General features: G+C 43.8%; 1 protein-coding gene across 4 annotated transcripts; it reads right to left on the bottom strand.

The window, feature by feature from the left end:
- Positions 1-6: 6 nt before the first annotated feature.
- Positions 7-18291, bottom strand: lrrk2 (leucine-rich repeat kinase 2). 4 transcript variants are annotated; one of them, XM_027003229.2, is made up of 51 exons: positions 18145-18291; positions 17857-17939; positions 17657-17766; positions 17185-17273; positions 16114-16248; positions 15637-15771; positions 15138-15269; positions 14848-14967; positions 14400-14563; positions 14205-14284; positions 13965-14071; positions 13498-13627; positions 13273-13400; positions 13042-13169; positions 12712-12856; positions 12342-12481; positions 12078-12206; positions 11632-11802; positions 11156-11420; positions 10788-10970; positions 10566-10675; positions 10418-10490; positions 10120-10322; positions 9767-10017; positions 9311-9459; positions 9142-9235; positions 8849-9035; positions 8453-8634; positions 8104-8327; positions 7895-8022; positions 7529-7747; positions 7105-7306; positions 6783-6871; positions 6501-6682; positions 6187-6341; positions 5959-6105; positions 5580-5771; positions 5292-5438; positions 5028-5140; positions 4494-4684; positions 4220-4380; positions 3692-3862; positions 3304-3404; positions 2990-3214; positions 2688-2881; positions 2507-2579; positions 2150-2340; positions 1866-2021; positions 1524-1741; positions 1203-1283; positions 7-1085 (listed from the first exon to the last, which is right to left on the bottom strand). In XM_027003229.2, exons 1-51 carry the CDS (start codon positions 18278-18280, stop codon positions 964-966), a joined length of 7641 nt encoding a protein of 2546 aa, XP_026859030.2. In that variant the 5' UTR covers positions 18281-18291; the 3' UTR covers positions 7-963. The 4 variants fall into 4 exon arrangements, with proteins under 4 accessions (XP_026859030.2, XP_035378782.1, XP_026859031.2 ...); XM_035522889.1 differs by having other exon boundaries at positions 1866-2018; XM_027003230.2 differs by having other exon boundaries at positions 13273-13397.
- Between the last annotated feature and the right edge of the window lie 277 nt (positions 18292-18568).

Raw genomic sequence — 18568 nt, 5'->3', positions numbered from 1 at the left:
CACAGCTGACAAGTAAAATAAAATTTTATTCATTCACAGAACATTTACTCCATTGAACAAAAGCAACATGCACATACAAATATATTTTTACTGACAATAAATAAACTAATGAGAGCATTCTCTTTCTTTGGCTGATTTTCCAGTTCTTTAACAAGTAGGTCCAAAAAAGATGGAAAGTATTGCAATGCATTACAATTACAATGATTGTCATCCCTTTTTGAAAATGCAGCATCGGATCACAGGTGTAATTAATAATAATGGAATAATGTTGTGTGCACATAATGTAAAATATTCAGATAGACATGTAATTAAAAATAAATGTTTTCTTATATATTGATACAGCATATACCATGGCAACAGCAGGGAATTACTTCCCCATGTACATTTACCACTGCTTCAGGATGCTGAGCTTTCATCCATTGCTCTTTCTCAGGGCTTCTGTGTTAAGGTGGAGAATGACATGAGATAGCATTGGAGTAGCTTAAGTTTAGGTGCTTTGGTATTGGACAGGATGGCAATGGTCAGGACAGATTGTCAAACATGGAACCCTCCAGAACTCACTGGAGATCATTATCTTTTAGGTGAAAACACGGATACTTCAGCTCCAACACAGTCTAGCTCCAATTGTGAAAAACTAAACCCCTGAACTGTGTGTGTGTGTGTGGGTGGGTGCTTGGGGGGTCGGGGGTGTTGGGTGGTAAATAACTTATCCAGGAGTTAAGCCAAAATATATATTCCAAATAAAACAATATCTAAATAAAAGTTTTAAAATATTGTTTCCTTTACTTGTGAAATATGACTGGCAACAACAACACAAAAAAAACCCAAAACAACTCACACACAGGCCTCTTTTTACTATTAAAATTCAATACCATGTTTCACAATCAGCATTGGAGTGTTTAGTGATGAGATTTCCTACTGCTCTAGAATATGGCAGAAGTAAGGTGAGGATGGAGAGAAAGTTCAGTTGTAGGCCTGTTCTCTGATTTTGGCTGTAATATGTTGTCTCTGCTCACAGTGTCCTTTCAGATGCTTCACCTCTTGAGGCAAGGCACTATTCCATATAATCAGCACAGAGACGTCATCTGCCATGAAAGCATGCACGCACACAGACAAAAAGAAAAGATAAAGGCCTCTGAAACCTCACACACCCACTGCAATTACAGGAACATTAGTCAATAATGACCATTAAAATGTTTTACCTAATGCAGTCTTGATTTGGTTTTGAGACATGCGAAGGTGCCTGCCCAACACCAGAATCACACTTCTTCGGCTTTGTGTATCTGAAACAGTAAAAAATAGGTTCTGAACCACTGTGGACTTCGCACTGGCTTATGGAGCTCTGAAATTTATTTTACCTCAACTGACAAAAAAAAGATTTTGAATGTTAAACTCATGAACACAGCAACTCATTTTTTATGGCATTACACAATTTATATTTTGTTGTATGTTGCTTTCACAGGTTCTCTATTGTGATCAGACACTGAGTGAACAGAGATAGAGGAACAGAGTAGGGCCGGTACCTATGAGTGCAGGGGCCATACTGCGCACCGAATGGCAGCCAGGGCTGATGGTCTGCAGGAGCTGATGTGTGGCCAGGTCCACCAGCAGAATGTGTCCTGCTCTGGTGCCAATCCACAGTGTGCTGTTCTGCTGCACCAGCAGGGCCTTCACACAGAACCAGGATGACCCCATCTCTCTGGGCATGCTAGAACTTGACACTTTGGCGTTTAGGCTACAGCTGGTCCCAGAAATACAAACAATTTTGAGAATAACATCATATCCCTATCAATTAATTAAGATTAAAGCACTGGAGCATTGTGTGTGTGTGTGTGTGTGTGTGTGTGTGTGTGTGTGTGTGTCACCTAAGTAACTGCACACAGTCAATGAGGGCAATCATCTTGCCAGTCTTCTTGTCCCACACTTCAACACTGTGTCCTCCAGTTTTACTCAGGTACACGTGCTTCTCCACCACCAGGCGGGAGATGGACGCCACGCTGCTGGATGGCTTTTGCGGACTTCTCCACGAATGCCAGGAAAAGACAATGTATATGGGAAGGCATCCTTCAGGCACATGTACAACCCATCCCATTACCCTAAGACAGGAACACTTATAGAGGAAGCATAGGAGAACACTGAGATTACTAACTGATGGAGGTGTGTGGGCCGGGTGTCTATAATCCTGGAGACGCTGTAGTCCACAGCGAGAGAGAACACGCGGGTGCCACAGCCAGCCCAGATGGTGTTGCGGTCCTGTGAGTGTCCCGACAGAGCCAGACACATCAGAGGCGTGGTCATGCTCCCAACCTGCCACACCTTCACTGGACCACCATCCGCACACTGGAAATTAAATATTTGCTACAATTCAGCAAATATCTTATTACCTTAGAAACTTGTAAACATTTTTGTAATGCCATATAAATAAGTATTTTCACAAAAAGAACATAGAACAAAGTAAACTTAAAGGAAATTCTGAGGAACAATAGGAAATTCAGAGCCAAAATACCTTTATGACCGAATCTTCATAAATGACAAGCTTTCCATCTGCTGTTCCCACTAATAAGTACTTCTTTAAACAGCTGATAAAAAAAACATACAATTTTATAATGCACCTGCACATAATACACATAACTGAGAAGTGCATTTCATGTTAGCCCCTGTCCATATTAACAGATGTAGTTCTGCACCTGCGTTGAGATGGTGTGTGGAAGAACAGTGAAGTCACTGCATCTTTTACACTCTTTAGACAGTGCAAAACTGTAGCATTCCTTGTATCCATAACAACTAGTGACCCCTGCTGTGTTCCTGCAATTAACCAATCATGATCCTCCTCAGGCACTCTTATAGTCACAAGGCAAAGAACGGGGCTTCTGTCGATCTCCTGAGAGTCAGAAAAAGAACACACACAACTGCTATTTCAGTGCACTGAAAATAATTCAAAGCAAGTATAGCTTTCATCTAACAGCATTACACCAGTGCTCCACATTACCCTTGTGGAGCTTTTCTCTGTCTGGAGATCCACACATGTGACACAGCCGAGCCTCTTGCTGCTACTGCGGCCTCCCATCCAGACCAGAGTCCCTGCTACCCCATTCTCACTTCCCCTGAGACCATCAGCAGCATTGGAGACAACAAAGCACTCACAGGGCAGCCCACAAAAAGTCAGCTCTCTGTTCAGGCACAGCATCTCCCCCGAGTTCAGACGATCAAACACCTAGAGAGTAGCAGAGAGTTCAGTCAGGCAGCAAACATGGAGGTTTGTGAGTGTGTCAGAGAGGGATTAGCAGGTGTGCGGTGGGTTACTTGTGAAGATGTAGGCCTGTCCTGTGGGTTCTCCCTCAGACAGTCCCTCATCAGGCTTTGAAACCTTGGCCATGGGGCACAGCCATAGTGCTCCACTGGGTCTTAAATAGTTATTACAAAGGCAGTTCCCCTCGTTACAGGTTTTGTAAGAATGGTGATGACAAATACAAGGTTTTTACTATAAAATAGTGTCTTCTTTTTAAAACAAGAAAAAACAGACAAGCTTGAAGACAAGAGCACAAAGGTTGGGCTCACCAATCACTACCGTTAGTCCAACGTCTAGCATTACCAATCACTACTCTGTTATTCTAATGTCTAACATTACCAATTACTATTTTTAGTCTAATGTCTGACATTACCAGTCACTACTCTTAGGTGGTAGCTTTACCTGGTAGCTTCCTTTGCACAGCAATCTCATCAAACTCGCTGGGGAACTTCACGCCGTCTGAGATTCTCTCTCCACAGGTCATAATATCATACAGCAGCAGGCCAAACGAATAAACATCCGCTTGAACGTTATAGATCACGTTACCACGAGCAACCTCGGGCGCTCGGAAACCTGCACAGAATTACCAAGTGGTTTGCATTTCTGATGTGTTCCATTATAGCAGAAACTGCATGTATATACCTCCCTGAAGAGTGCGCTGAAAGTATTGCTTTCATTGCTAGAAAGTCAAAGAAAGTTATACATTGTAGCCTGGAGGGTAAATATGGCTTGGCCAGGCAGGCAGCCTTATGGCCATGATACAATATATAAAAATGGCCCTGTTTTGTCCAAATTTAAGCCTGGGTAGATAGGGTGGGCATTGTGTATCAATATTTATTTTATATTTACAGTTGAAGGCCTGTATGACAGCAAACACACTTAGATAGGTTGATTAGGTCATCCTCTTCTTTCTATCAATGGAAATCCTACCTGGGGTGCCTTCAGAGCTCTTGACTCCCATACTGCAGCAGTACTGAGCGATGCCATAGTCAGTGATCTTTGCTATGATTTCAGAGTCAGCCTTCAGATTAAACAGGAGCACGTTGTGAGGCTTCAGGTCCCGGTAGATTATCATACAAGAATGCAAATATCTAATCAGAGGAAGACAAAAAGAGAGACTTGTAACAAAGCAAAAAGGTGTTCAATTTATTCTTCATAACTGCAGCAAAGTGCACGTGTGTTTCTGCGCGTGCTGCCCGCAGACCTGAGCCCGTCGGCCACCTGCAGGGCTATCCTGTGCTGCAGCTTGCGGTTCAGACTGCCATTCTCATGCTGAAACAGTGAATCAAGAGAACCACATGGTGCAAGCTCCATGACCAGCAGGTGAGGACAGCTCCCTGCAGCCATCAGACCCACCAAACTAGGGTGACGCAGTCTGCTCAGCACCACCAGCTCCTGCAGACCCAGAGAGACACACTCAATGGTGTGAGGAAGGTCACCATACAGGGTGGTAGCCATAGAGTGCCACCCCTTAAACACTGATTCTCACCAAAGTGCATTTGTCATTGACACAACTGGCATAACTAAATTTCTTTCAATAGGACTGAATCATTAAAACAGAAATGTCCAGGAGAAACAAATTAGCAACAGCTCAAACCTTGATTTAGTTGATTTAGTCTGTATATATACATGAATGAACTGCATGAGGGTCTTAAGACTTCTATCTGCAAATCACTTTGCAGAGGTAAAACAGACCAAATGTTTACTACAACATATGAACTTGGCAATAAGACATCACCTGTCTCACTAGTCTATGAACATAGAGCTCTGATGCATGTTTGTTGAAAATCTTTACAGCAACATCTTCATTTTTATATGCTGCTCGGTACACTGAGCCAAAGCCTCCGTCCCCTACAAGACAACAGAACACAACATGAATGGAATGATCAAACTAATGTGCTCCTGCAAACCCCACTCATTAATATGAGGTAGGTTAACAATCTTAGAAGTATAAAGTGTCAGATATCACTAATGTGCTTAGAGAAACTTGGTGTCTACTGACCAAGCAGATACTCTTTGGAGAGATCCAACTCGAGCTCCTCAGGGTCCAGCATGGTACTGGCTGGCTGATCACTCAGGTCCAGGTCTGGGCAGATCTGGGAGATGGGTATTGTACAATGAGGGTCTTCTGGTTTCACCAGTAAACCATCTGAAAAACATTTTAAAGCATGTAAAAACAGCACACTGCACAGCCTTCCTTATCAGCATGTAATACTGTCCTAACTGTCCTAGTGCACAGTTCAACATTTCCATGTTACATTATTGGCATGGATATGGTGGTGATGTCGACCTTTATCCACATGTTTCAGCAGCTCCTCCAGTTGCATCTTGCTCCATTCCTGTGAGTCATCAAAGCTGTACAGGGCCCACTTCTTCAGCAGCGTCTCACCATCGCCATGGATATCGGTGTTGAGGAGGCTAGGGAACCACTCCTCCAGCACAGAATCAATATGATCAACCAGCTGGCCTAACAGGACATGACCTACAGAGACCACAGTCAAGTCATCATCATCATCATCATCATCATCATCATCATCTTCACCACCACCACTGCAATAATCAACACACACATCAAGACTAAGAAAGAGAGGTGACAGTGATGCCATGGTGTAGCAACCAAATAGTATTCCCGATGACCTGTCAACAACAGCTTTATAAGGATAATATACCTTTGCGGGAGCATGGAACAGTGATCTTAACAAAGCTGGCAGGGTTGTTCTTCACTGAGGATGCTTCTACTAGGCAGTACGCATCAGCAGACCAGTTCAAGTACACCCCTGTCCTCCAGTAGATTCGGTCGGGCCTCATTACTTTCTCTGAAAATAAATATTTCCTGTTATAAAACATCTGCCCTCCAAACCCAGTTTTGGGAGTTGCTCAAAAACGAATAACTTTACCTCTGCCATACAGCATGAAGGAGGAGAACTCCAGGAGCCGATTAATCTGCCTGGACCAGTAGCCCATGGGGAAATAGGGCATCTCATAGACCCTCACAATGACCTCAGAGTTCTCACAGTGAGGAAGCTCAAAGTCTGGTCTTTTATCAGACAAACTACACAGAAAATGTTTGTTTTTAAGTAACTTTCTTGCAAAAAAGATTCAAGTTTAGATGCTGCAAATCCCCTTCTAAGTATAATCTTATTAACACCTTCCCTCTCCACTCCTGGTATCTCAATGTTGCAGGTGGGCTTGTTGAGCAGAGAGTAGGTACCTGCTGGGCACCAGAAACTCCTCTTCCCCAAATGGCAGGGCAATCTGGAACTTCTCCAGTAGTTTGAAATACTGCATGTGGAGGTCCTTAGGGAAACAGTGGTTCTCACTAAGAAACCTCTCCAGCCCTGAACGTTGCACCACCCCTCCAGTGCTCTCGCACAGACTTGAGCTCCTCAGAGTCTAGAAGCAAACAGCCACAAAAATCATGCCTGGGCATGTCTACGTGTGTGTGTGAGGGAGAGATGTACGTTTTGTGCAACTGTGGTTCTTTGTGTGTGACCTGTGAGATGATGGTGCATAGCCACTGTGGGTTGACGAAGTACAAGTCTTTGAGTTGGAGTGCTGGGTCATCAAAATGGAAGAGGACACCTAGGATTTTACACACACACACACACACACACACACACACACACACACACACACACACACAGTGAAAGAGTGAAAGCAATAGCACTGGTACCTGTACATGCAAAATAAAAACAAATGAATATAAACAAATATATATAGAAAAAACAAATATATAAATAAATAAAAATGAGGTCATCACAAAAAACAGAGAAGAGGAAGAGAAAAAAGGTCTTTCAAAGTTGGTGACTTCTCACCGGTCTCGCTGAGGAAGTGGATGGCATGAGGTATTTCTCCGTCATCCAGCTGCAGCTGGCTTTCCAGGATGAGCTGCAGGAGGCGCTTGTGTCTGAGCACGGGAAACTCAGCTGGCACACGGCTCCTCTCCTGCAGGAGCCGCCGCTCCAACTCCACGTAGCAATCTGGAACTAGCTGCCCCATCACAGGCTGCCCCTGAATCTGACCACAGTCGTACACAGGATGCTGCATGACACTTATGCATCAATTGAAAGACAGTGGGGGAAAAATATTTATCTGACCTTTACATCTCAGGAAAAAAATGACATGACTGGCCTTTTCAACCTTTTTAAATGTGTTTTTGAACTCACTGAATGGAAAAGTAAATGGTCAGTGAAAGGTTAAGCCCTTCATGCTCACAGAGGCCCTCATTTTGAGAGTCACCTTAAAGCCTCTGGCCTCCCTAGCAATGGCCTTGCGTAGTCTGCTGATGGAATCTGACTCCTCACATGCACACAGCATGTGGTTCTCCCTGATGGCTGGGAAACTTGGGCAGGACAGGACCTGCTCACGGAGAGCACGCACACACTCCTGCACCAGGGTATTCTCACACACGTCCAGGTGCGTGCCGACCACAATCACAGGAGACACAGGGGCAAGTGCCTAGGGGGAAAAAAAGGAAGAAAAGCAACAAAACGGTGAAGAGAAGAAAGACAAATCCTCTGATGGAATCCAGTAATCCTTTATGTCTTAAGCAGAAATAATAAATGTTGTTTCCCCAATAGCCTCTTTAAAGCACACACGGCTCACTTTGATGTTGAACAGCCAGGGTTTGAGTGCATCCAGCTCGCCGATTCCCTTACTCAGGTCATACAGTACTAAGTAGAGTGCTCTGGAGTTCATGAAGTGAGCATGTGAGTTACAGTGTTCCTCCCCACCTGCACGACCAAAAAAAGTATGGTTAGAACGCTCTCATGCATCCGAGCTACTGCGAGGCCTGCTGAACCCGAGAAGCAGACCTGGGAAGTCCCAGATGTTCAGAACCATGCTCCTCCTGTCGCGGTCTCGGATAGTCCAGTCTGTGACTCGTATTCCGGTGGAGGCCATATTGGAGTTCTGATGGGAATGTCGGAGCTTCATCAACTGCTGGATCAGCGTGGTCTTACCACTACCCGGGCTACCCACCACTATCAGCTTCACCCGGAAATACGGGACAGCCTTCTTCAGACGCTGCTGGAAATACCTAATTCAAGCGCACATGCAGGGGGACGAGACATCAGATTTAACGTCCAACAAAGCACTATGCCATCTAAGACACTTTAATACAACAGTAAAGGGATGGAGAATTAAGACCATCTAGCCTCAGACCTGACGATGTCTTTGGTCTTGGTGCCGATGTGTTTGAGGTCAAGCTGCAGCTCTAGACCATCTAGGGGCAGATCCCACAGCCGCCCCAGTCTGCCCAGTTCATCAGGGAAAGAGCGCAGGCCCACATTTGCACTCACATCCAGGGATGTTAACTCCTCTAGCAGCCCGATCTGTGGAGGAAGCTGTCAGCAAGGACACCACACAGTGAGAGACTAAGACAAACTCCTCATCTGTGGCTCAGTTGAGACTGCAATTTGGGACACTCTATCCAGGACAGTAAACATCCACTACAGGATATTTGTATTTATAACAGTTACTAGCAACTGATCACCTTCTATCTGGTCAACCATTTTGGGTTCTCTTTACAGACGAAAAATAAGATCGACCAAGCCTTACCTCAGTGAGTTTATTATGGCTCAGATGCAGCTTCACCAGACGGGCCCATGTAGAGACGGAGTCTCCAAGGTTCAGTACAGAGATCTGATTGTGGCTGAAAATTAGTTCTCTCAGATTAGCACTGGCCCATACAGGTGGACCAGGCAGAACACGGATGCTGTTCCTCCTCATATCCACTGACCGTAAGCTGAATACAAAATACATTAGACAAGGTACAATGCTTTGCAAATGCATATATTTTGCTATTTCAATAGAAACCATGATATTACAACATAATATTACAAAACACTTACTTTGGTAGTTTAACAACTGCTTTGGGAATGCTTCTGAAAATGTTCTCGGATAATTTAAGTGTTGATATTTTAGATGGTAGATATAACAAGTAACCTGTAAGAAGAACCCCAGAAACCAGACGTAAACAATGGTACACCATCAGAATATTTTATCATTAAATATACTTACTAAGTTTGTTGATAGATGCATTGAACGTTTCCATCTTAGAACAACCCGCCAAGAAGTCATCAGTGATAATAGCGATTTCATTCTTAGAAACATCCAACACTTTCAGCTCAGCAAGACTGAGAGGAAGTGAGAGTTCTGAGATTTGATTCCTGTGGAACAAATAGTTAACATGAAAAAATTAGCATACCGGGGACCACTGTAATAGAAAACTTCTCTGTTTATGCAACACATATACTATACATATTACACAAAGCTTTTCTTATTACATTGCTTTTCTTCGACTGATTCAGTTCAACACATATACTATACATATTACACACCAATTCTTCTACTGATTCCATTCAACACACACACACACACAGATTCAGTAGAAGAAAATAAATTTTTGTTTATCCAACATTCAAAAGGACTTGTGCCATCCTGACTTGGGAGCAGAAACTTTTTTTTCCATCATACCCCTCCAGTGAGAGCTCTTCAAGGTTCTCCATGGCATTATGCAGCTGGGAAGGGAAGGCGGTGATGTCGTTAAATGACAGGTTAAGCTGGCGGAGAGCTGGACAGTGCACATGTGGGTCCAGAAAGAGCAAAGGGCCAATACAGTTTCGTGACACACTGAGCATGCTCAGTGAGGGTAAGCTCAGGAGTTCAGCCGGAAGTGACTGCAGTTTGTTGCCCTGGAGATCTAATCGAGTGAGGCTTCGCAGGCTCTAAAATATACATCAGAGTTTTAGAAGTGGCATTAAGCTGCAGTTTAATGTAAACACTAAAATGAGTATCTAAGAAACATCTCCTGATTGGCTCACAGGTACCTCACAGAGAGATCGGGGGAAGTCTGATAGGCTGTTGCTGCTGAGATCGAGGCGTAGGAGGTGCTTAAGCTGCTGCTGGACAGTAGTATCCTCCATGAAGCAGGACAGAGAATCCAGCTCATTGCCTGAGAGGTCTAGCAGTCTAATGTAATCCCTGTCCATCCCTGACAGCAGGCCACCAGTGGAGGAACGATCTGAAAGGACTAGTAATGCAGATTTAATAGACAGGGACAAGACTAATAGAGCATATCATGAATTTCTGTGTTAGTAATTCATGCATTTCATCAATGTAATTTACCTCTGTGAATCTGACCATTCCTGCTAAGTCTGTTTTTCAAGGACTGATTATGATGAGGCTCACAATGGCTTCCCTATGAAGAAGCAATTAAGTATCTTAAATATTTTAAAAGTCCACTTTGTGGATAAACACAAGCCCTTAAACTTACTTCTGAAATGGCTCGCCTTCTTTGTCCCTGCTGCCTTGTTTTGGCCCGCCCCCTCAATTCGTCTGGCGAATCACAGTAATGCTGCTGCCCCTGAGCAGGGCCATCACTTTCTAGTAAAAAGGAGCATTTAAACCTAGAGTCAAATAAGATTCAGTTTTGCACTCTTAAATATGAAGTCGCCAGTAACCACACTTTAGATGAAAAGTGAAAACTCACTCTTACCATCACTCACCAAGTCCTCAAAGGCAAATACCAGGCTGTCGTCTAGAGAGATGTGGGAGGGGTCATCACTTTCCTCATCAGAGAAATACTCTGAGGAGTTTACATCACCCTCAAGTCTAGAAAGCCCAAGACCCCTCTTTTTCTGCAGGGCTAGTATTTGCCTTGCCAGACATCGACCTTTATCTGCATACACACAAATGCGCACATGCAGATTAGGTACACTCTGCGCAAATCATAAAGCCTGTAGCTTCAAAAAGCAAACACAGACATCACCTTGACAAGGTACGAGCTAATTATAACACCAGTACAGTCACTGCATGGTGAAAACTAAGCTGAGAAACACCAGATCAAGTAACTGCTTAACTCACTATTCTTCGTTTGGACAGTAGGGGGCAGTCTGCGATCTGAAAGGAGGGCACTGAGCCAACTGGCCTTCACATGGCCAAGTCGGAAGCCACCCAGGCAGAGGGCGCTGTTGGCAGGGTCCAGACCCAGCCGACCCAGGAGCAGGGTGACCACAGGTCCGTCTCCTCTCCTCACACACACGCCCAGAGCCAAACGCAGCTGTTGCTCGCGTACACCACAACTGACGAGTATTTCAACCAGAGCTAATGGCCCGCCGCGCTCACACACCTACAAGTTTACATAAACACAGTCACAGATTTAGGCATACACTTGGCATTATTCTGTTTGAATGTGCATTCTTGAACTGGTGACATACAGGATACATTCATAAGATTTAAAATAAATAGAACCATAAGCTTTGGCAAACTCTTGTTTTCTTTCCCTCATGGTTTAAATCACTCTACATCAGTCCTAAACTTAAAGTCCAGTGACAAGTCACCTGGTATATCAGAGAGTCAGTTTTGGTTTTCTTATTGACATCAGCACCCAGCTGGATGAGACACTCAGCCATGACCACGTCCTCCTCCTCGCACACCCTCTCCAGCAGTCTATAGCAGATCTCACTGTCCACCACCATTTTGGACAGGCACAAGCAGCTCAGCTTCTGCAGCTAACATGCATGGAGAGACCACAGGACTGTTTCTCAACCAGTTTACCTTCTTTAAGAATGAAGGCAACTGCAACTAAAGTTACATACATATATGATACTGTGAAATAACACTCTTACATTATTCCATATCTCTTACATTATTTCATATGATATTTAAATACATTCTTTCTCTCTCTCTCACACACACACACACACACACACACACACACACACACACACACACACACACTCACACACTCACACACTCACACACTCACACACTCACACTCTCTCACTGGACTATATCTCTGATCACGAGAGGTCTCCCTCAGCTGTTGAAAGATGTCCTTCTCAAAGCCCTCTTTCTCCAGCTCCACAGCTGCACCCGAGCTGGTGTCCAGCAGTTTCCATATCACCTGAAACCCCTGCATACCAAATGGTCAAAAAAAACCCACAAACAAACCACACAGCCATCTCAGGCCTCAGGCCTTCAGCACGAACAGGCAGAAATGTGGAATGTCTTCTCACTGGAAAGCTAACAGAGCACTGCTGTGACCCACCTTCAGAAGCACTGCTCCATCTTCCTTATGCCACCTCACACAAGACACCAGAACAGAGGCCAACACGGGCACCATCATGTGTGAGAGCTTCTTCTTAGAGATGAGATGAAACAGGAGGCTCAGACCCCAGAAGTGAATCTCTACAGAGAACAAAGAGGAGGGTTTTAGTCACCAGACCCTGACCTTAGTGCCGGCAAATTTGGCTTAGAAAGGACACACAGACACCCGGGATCTTTGTCTATTATCTCAGTATCTGAGTATTTTCTCTGTTGCTCTGCAGGTCAGTAAAGCCATCTTCAGATTCAGAAATCAAATTGAATGAAATCTGTATTACAAATTGATCCTATTGTGAAAAATAAGAGGTGCTCACCACGTTTCTGTGGAAACATCTGTAATGTGTGTAGAACTGTGTCTATCGCCCCCTGTTGGCACATTAGGTCAACTGCTCCAGAACAGTCAGACAGTACCGAGAGGACAGCAAGGCCACATTCCTGAATGTCCACACTGCTAATGAACTGCATGTGTGTATGCATACATACACACACACAAATTCACAAACATTCACACACATACACATACGCACACACACGTTTATCCATGACAAAAATGGCAGCTGTTGTGTGTGCAGCTGTTGTGTCCTGTAGCACATGACGCTGTGCCACATTTGGGATTGCTGAAGTTATGAACATGTGGCCCTCACTCTGTTCAATGCCTCCAGGTAGACAGTATGAGCTTTCTCTACCAGACACTGGTTCTTCAGCACTCGGAGACCCACATCTGTAGTGTCTGGATCTGCCACGGACACACCATGCTCCCTCAGCCTGCGGTCTGCCCACATTAACACAAACACTCGTTAAGGACACCCCCTTCACACGGAGCATGCTAGGAGCTGTGCTTGGTGGAGGCATGGCACGGTGGGCAGAGCTCTTACCTGGGTTGAGGAGCACCAGGCTGGCTCTGAGACCAACCAGCTGAACCTCAGGCTCGAAATTGTGGTCCCTCATAGCGACGAGGATGCGTCCCAGAGCCATGATGCCATCGTCCAGACCCAACCTCCTGCTAGCAGCAGTGGATGAGGAGGGCACAGTGGTGAGGCTTAATACTACATGAGACTGCATAACTGGGGAAACATGGCAGGTGAAGAATGGGCTCCTACCCTCCCTGGAAGAGCACGTGCAGAAACCTGCAGGCGCTCACACACACTTCACTGGAGCTGCTGTGTCTCTTCATCAGTTCCAGAATGTTGTAGTGGATGCCATGGGATAGCAGCAGAGACCTCATTTTACCTGCATACAGAGAAAAGTGTTACATTTGCAGCGTTACACAAACATTACACATACACAGATAATAAATTCATAACATGGCACAACATTATATTCACATCTTGGACACAAACCTACATATAGTAACAAGCAACACATTTATTTTTTGCTGATTATGAAAAATGTTTTATCTTTATATCAGTATTTTTTTTCACAAGATAAAACAGCTAGGAATTTCAGGAGGTTTCCTGCAATTAATGATATAAAATGTAATAATCACTGTATTACATTAGCAATATGGATGAAATTGAAATATCTTGCTTGGACCAATGGAATAAATGCAGTGGTATAGTCAACTTACTGTGTCTCCGTACGAGTGTGCCCAGTGTAGCTGTAGCAGCCTGAAACACACCAACGTTCAAAGAGTGCAAAAGCATGATAGCCATTATCTGAGTATGTATAGGAGGCCTAAAACACGTACACAGATAGAAAGAGACAGAGAGAGATGTATTAATGCTTAAGCATCACTGCTTATGTAAAACAATATTTTGCTTCTATAAGCAAGAGTTTTACTGTTTCAGAGCATATAATTCAATCGAACCTTCCCTTTGGCTCCACATATATATGGTCGTGTGCACTGCCATAGAGCATCAAGCTGTTTAGGGCCCAGCACGCAGCCTCCTGACGAGCCAGAGGAATACAGGACAGACATGGCGACAGATAATAACACCTTCATAACAACAACCATAGTTGGACAACGGTGCCCAAAGCACTATAGAAGGCACAGGACACCTACCTGCACTTCAGCATCTTCAGCGTGTCTGTCTAGGGCTGTACAGCAAGCTTCTCTCCACACCAAGCCTGCCTCTGTGCCTCCACCATCCCCCGCTATCTTCACCCTGCCCTCCTTTTCCTCATTACATCCTCTTTCAAGGTATTTGTTCTCCACGATTGTCTTTGCTGAGAGATTGGAGGTCAAGTGGTCAGTTTTTCATACAGTTCAGTCGAGAACTAAAAGATTAGGCTCATGATATTATAGTAATGGGTTTTCTACACTATTAAGCTACCAATATATTATTATGTAATTAAGCCATCAGAAATAATCTTGTACTAATAACAAACATTCAATACTACATGGATGTATCAGTATTCATAATCAATGAAACACATGGGTTTACTGCAAAGTTAGCAAATGTTCTAGAAATCTGCATAAATGTATACAGGTTGGAAAGCGGAAGATTTACTAAGCAGAGCGAGACAGGAGAGGGAAGCAGCTTGGAGAGGCGCATTGTCTGGATAAGACAGACATGCCTTCACAGCCACTCTGTGGACGTCATTTAGCACCAGGATATTAAAATAACTCTCTGCAAGACAGAAATTTACAGTTACAACTGAAGAGGTCAATTCTTCATGTCAGAAACAGATTCAAAAAAATCAGTTGCTCATGACTGAAATGAATTACAATGGGAATGACGCCATGTTTCCCCTTAGAAATAATTCTACCTGCATGGCACTACACTTGACCCCTGCTCACCTGAGGTGAACTTCTGCAGTAGGCGGCATGCCACTTCCTGTACAGCCTCTGAGTGGGAGCATGCTACTGCAGCCTGGCACAGCAAGCTGTAGCATCTCTCAGTCTTGGACATCAGAATCTCAACATTGCTTGCTAAACACACAAAAAAACATTCAGTTTCTTCATTGTGTGCCACCTAACTCCCCCCCCCCATCTCCCACCATTTAATATTACTGAATGAATGTGATAGACTGAATTATATAAAGATGCTTCAAATGAAGCCAGTTCTTCTGGCTTAGAATTTAATTGTTAGGGGGTATTTCAAGTTTAAATGCACTAACTCAGTTATTCCATTCATTATGTCTTTTGCCCCACTCTCTCTATGGCCCTATGCTCAGATCTTTATAGGTTTCTGAAAACCATCTCGGATCTTTCCATTTTTCATCAGCATAGAAAATGCTAGGCAAACAAATCTACAGGGTGTAGTTTGGACAGAAACTAGAACAGCAGCATGATTTACCAGGCCCAGCCAATGGTATGAGGACCTGCAGTGCAGACAACACTACACTCTCACTCTCCTTGAATCTACTGAGTGCACTCAGAACAGCAGCATGGTCCTTCCTCTCAATAAATTCCATCAGGTGCTCTTCTGGAACTGGAGAACACACATACAGGTGCGCATGCATGCACACACACACACACACACACACACACACACGCACACAAAAAAGAACTGCCACACAGATTTCCACTATACAGCTGCAGTGATGAATAGATCTGGCGTGTAGTGCAAAAACAAACAAACAAAAACAAAAAACCCACCAACAGTCCTATTGGTTTTAAAACAATACTACAATATTGAATATTATATGTGCCAGATCAGACTTCTGAGGACAGGCAGTAAAGCAGCATCAGCCCACAATCAGCAGTGCTAATGAATGACTGATTAGCAATGCCAGTGACAACAGGGGAAGCAGAAATGCATCACCTCCCTCACCTCTCTCCAGCAGGGGGCGGAGAGCAGAGCAGCTCTGGAGCTGCACCTCCTCACTGTGGGGGAAAGTGCACATGGCCTCCACCACCAGCTCAAACACATCCATCTCCTCCTCCAGTAACATCACCACCAGCTCATCTGCCACACCATGCAAACACATACCAAAAAAAGCCTCAATGATGTGCAGGGGTTCCATAGTGCTCTGGTGAATATACAGTTTTTTATTGCATAATGGCTACAGTATGTCCTTGTCACGACTGGCCCTCCCTAGCACCCGGTCTCCCTGGTTACCCTCTCTCATGGCTGTTTTGCTTTGGTTCCATTTGTTAGTTACACCTTCAACGTTCCTGTTCCGGGCTTTGTTTTGGTATTTACTGTTTTCATTAGTTACCACCTGTTCATTGTTAATGCTCATCTGTCTGTGTATTTATACCCTGATTTTCCCTGTTAGTTATGACTTGATTGCGTTTGTTTTGCATAGTTGTTTGATCTAGCCTCTGTGTTATCACATTGCCTGCAATTTTGTACATTGCCTGTTTCTGTTGTGTCCCTTATTACAGCTTTTTCTGTCTTCTGTTATTGGGTGCTTTTTGTCTCGTTTGCAATGTTTTCCTAGACTCTCCATGTTGGCTCACTGACCCCAGACCATTCTAATGACTCTGATTGTGGATTTGCCCTTAATAAATCTCACTCCTCTCAGCATATGCATCCGCCTCGTGATCGCTCCATGTTACAGTGCTCTGTTACCGTATGCTCACTGCACAGTGCATGCATGTGCTGAGGTCCACAAGGAAACAGAAAGGACATGCTACATTTAGCAAAAAGGTATGCTTTTCTTTTACTGACAAAGAGTGGCCAGACACACAGTTGAACAGAATCTAGAGCATATGCCGTGTAGTTGACAGATCTCTAAACAAACAGTATTGATCTGATCATTTAACATTTAAATGTGACTTATAGTTAAACACATATGTGCACAAGGACATGCAACATCAGACTCCAGCAGTTCTTTTGATACAATTATTCCTGAGCATGAGAATGTTCAGTAAGAGGGGCTGATAATAGCAGGTTTACCTGACTTCAGCAGCAAGGATAAAGCTTGCAGTGCTACAATCATCACTTTAGAGTCCTTCTGATGCAGGGACAAAACCTTCAGAATCTGCCTTTTAGGTGTGTACACGTACACACACACACACACACACACACACACACACACACACACACACAGCTTCAAATAAATGCAAATGTCAATAATTTCTTTAGCTCTCATCATTTATTTTATGTTGTGAAATTGTTTTTACTTTGTCCTTCAACTGTGGGCACTAATCTTGAATCTTGAGGTTCTCTATGTTTTATAAGTAACAGCAGAGGATATGATTTCATATAGAGAGTGATGTCCATCAGAGAGACAGAATGTAAACAATCTACAGTAGTGATTGTCATATATGAGAAAGGTTTACTATTACGATTGGTTAAGGTTACTTTCACTTGCTGTTTCTAACTACAGACATTATTACAGGTTGTAGAGAAAGCCTCTCACACTTACTGGTGCACCCCTAAAACTTCCCAGTCTTTCCCAGCGTTCAGTGGTTTGACAAACTTGTCCAGCATGGTAGGACAGAGCTCCATCAGACGACACATTAAGGACCATCCCACCTAGGTAAATGTCTCGTTGTTTCATTAAGTAAATGTGGTTAGAAATGTGTAAATATAATAAGTGATTAAATATTTATAAGGAAGGTTAACCTGATGAACTTTACTGTTGGTGTAAAATGTCAACACCAGCATCAGCGGAACGTGGACGTCTTTGCCTTGAAACAACTCTGCCGCTGAAGGCCCAAGAAGAGAAGAATCTTTTATCTCCAAAAATATTTCAGCAATCAAATATAGCTCTCACTGCGTAGTGCACACAGGGGCCAGTGGGGGGAAAGAGCTCTACCTCAAAAATGCGAAAAGTAAAAAACGATTTTTGACACGAAGGCTTATAGATCACGGCTTATAAATCACAGCTTGATTATAGTAATGAGGTCTTACCGCAGTCTGAGTACGCGAGGAAAAGAATATCCTGTATGATCTGAACCATGGTGCCCATCTGCTTTCCCTCCTGTAAGTTGTTCAGGCGCACTAACAGCTTTTTTAGGTTTTCCTCCAAATCCTCTTTGTTTACCATGGTGTTCCCAAACGTGCTGTCTTACAGCTGACATTAAATAGAACTATAAACTCCTTCCACGGACATCCAGCTGAGACGCTGAGAAAACGAAGCAGCATAGCAGTCTGTTTTTACAACTGCAAACTTTACAAAGCAAGCGGTCTTTAACGCAGCCAATGGTTTGCAAACAGATCTAAATATTCAATAGTTCCCTAATTTGCGTCCTCGTAGCAAAGATTCCCGTTTAGTTAGGAGTCACCCCTCGACATGGCCACAGGCGTGTCTAGTGCTAGCGGCAAGTAAGTCATA

The sequence above is a fragment of the Electrophorus electricus genome, chromosome 2, assembly GCF_013358815.1.
Source record: "Electrophorus electricus isolate fEleEle1 chromosome 2, fEleEle1.pri, whole genome shotgun sequence".
Lineage (NCBI taxonomy): Eukaryota > Metazoa > Chordata > Actinopteri > Gymnotiformes > Gymnotidae > Electrophorus > Electrophorus electricus.
Note: the sequence above shows the minus strand (reverse complement) of the source record. Positions and strands in the feature narration are given on the sequence as shown.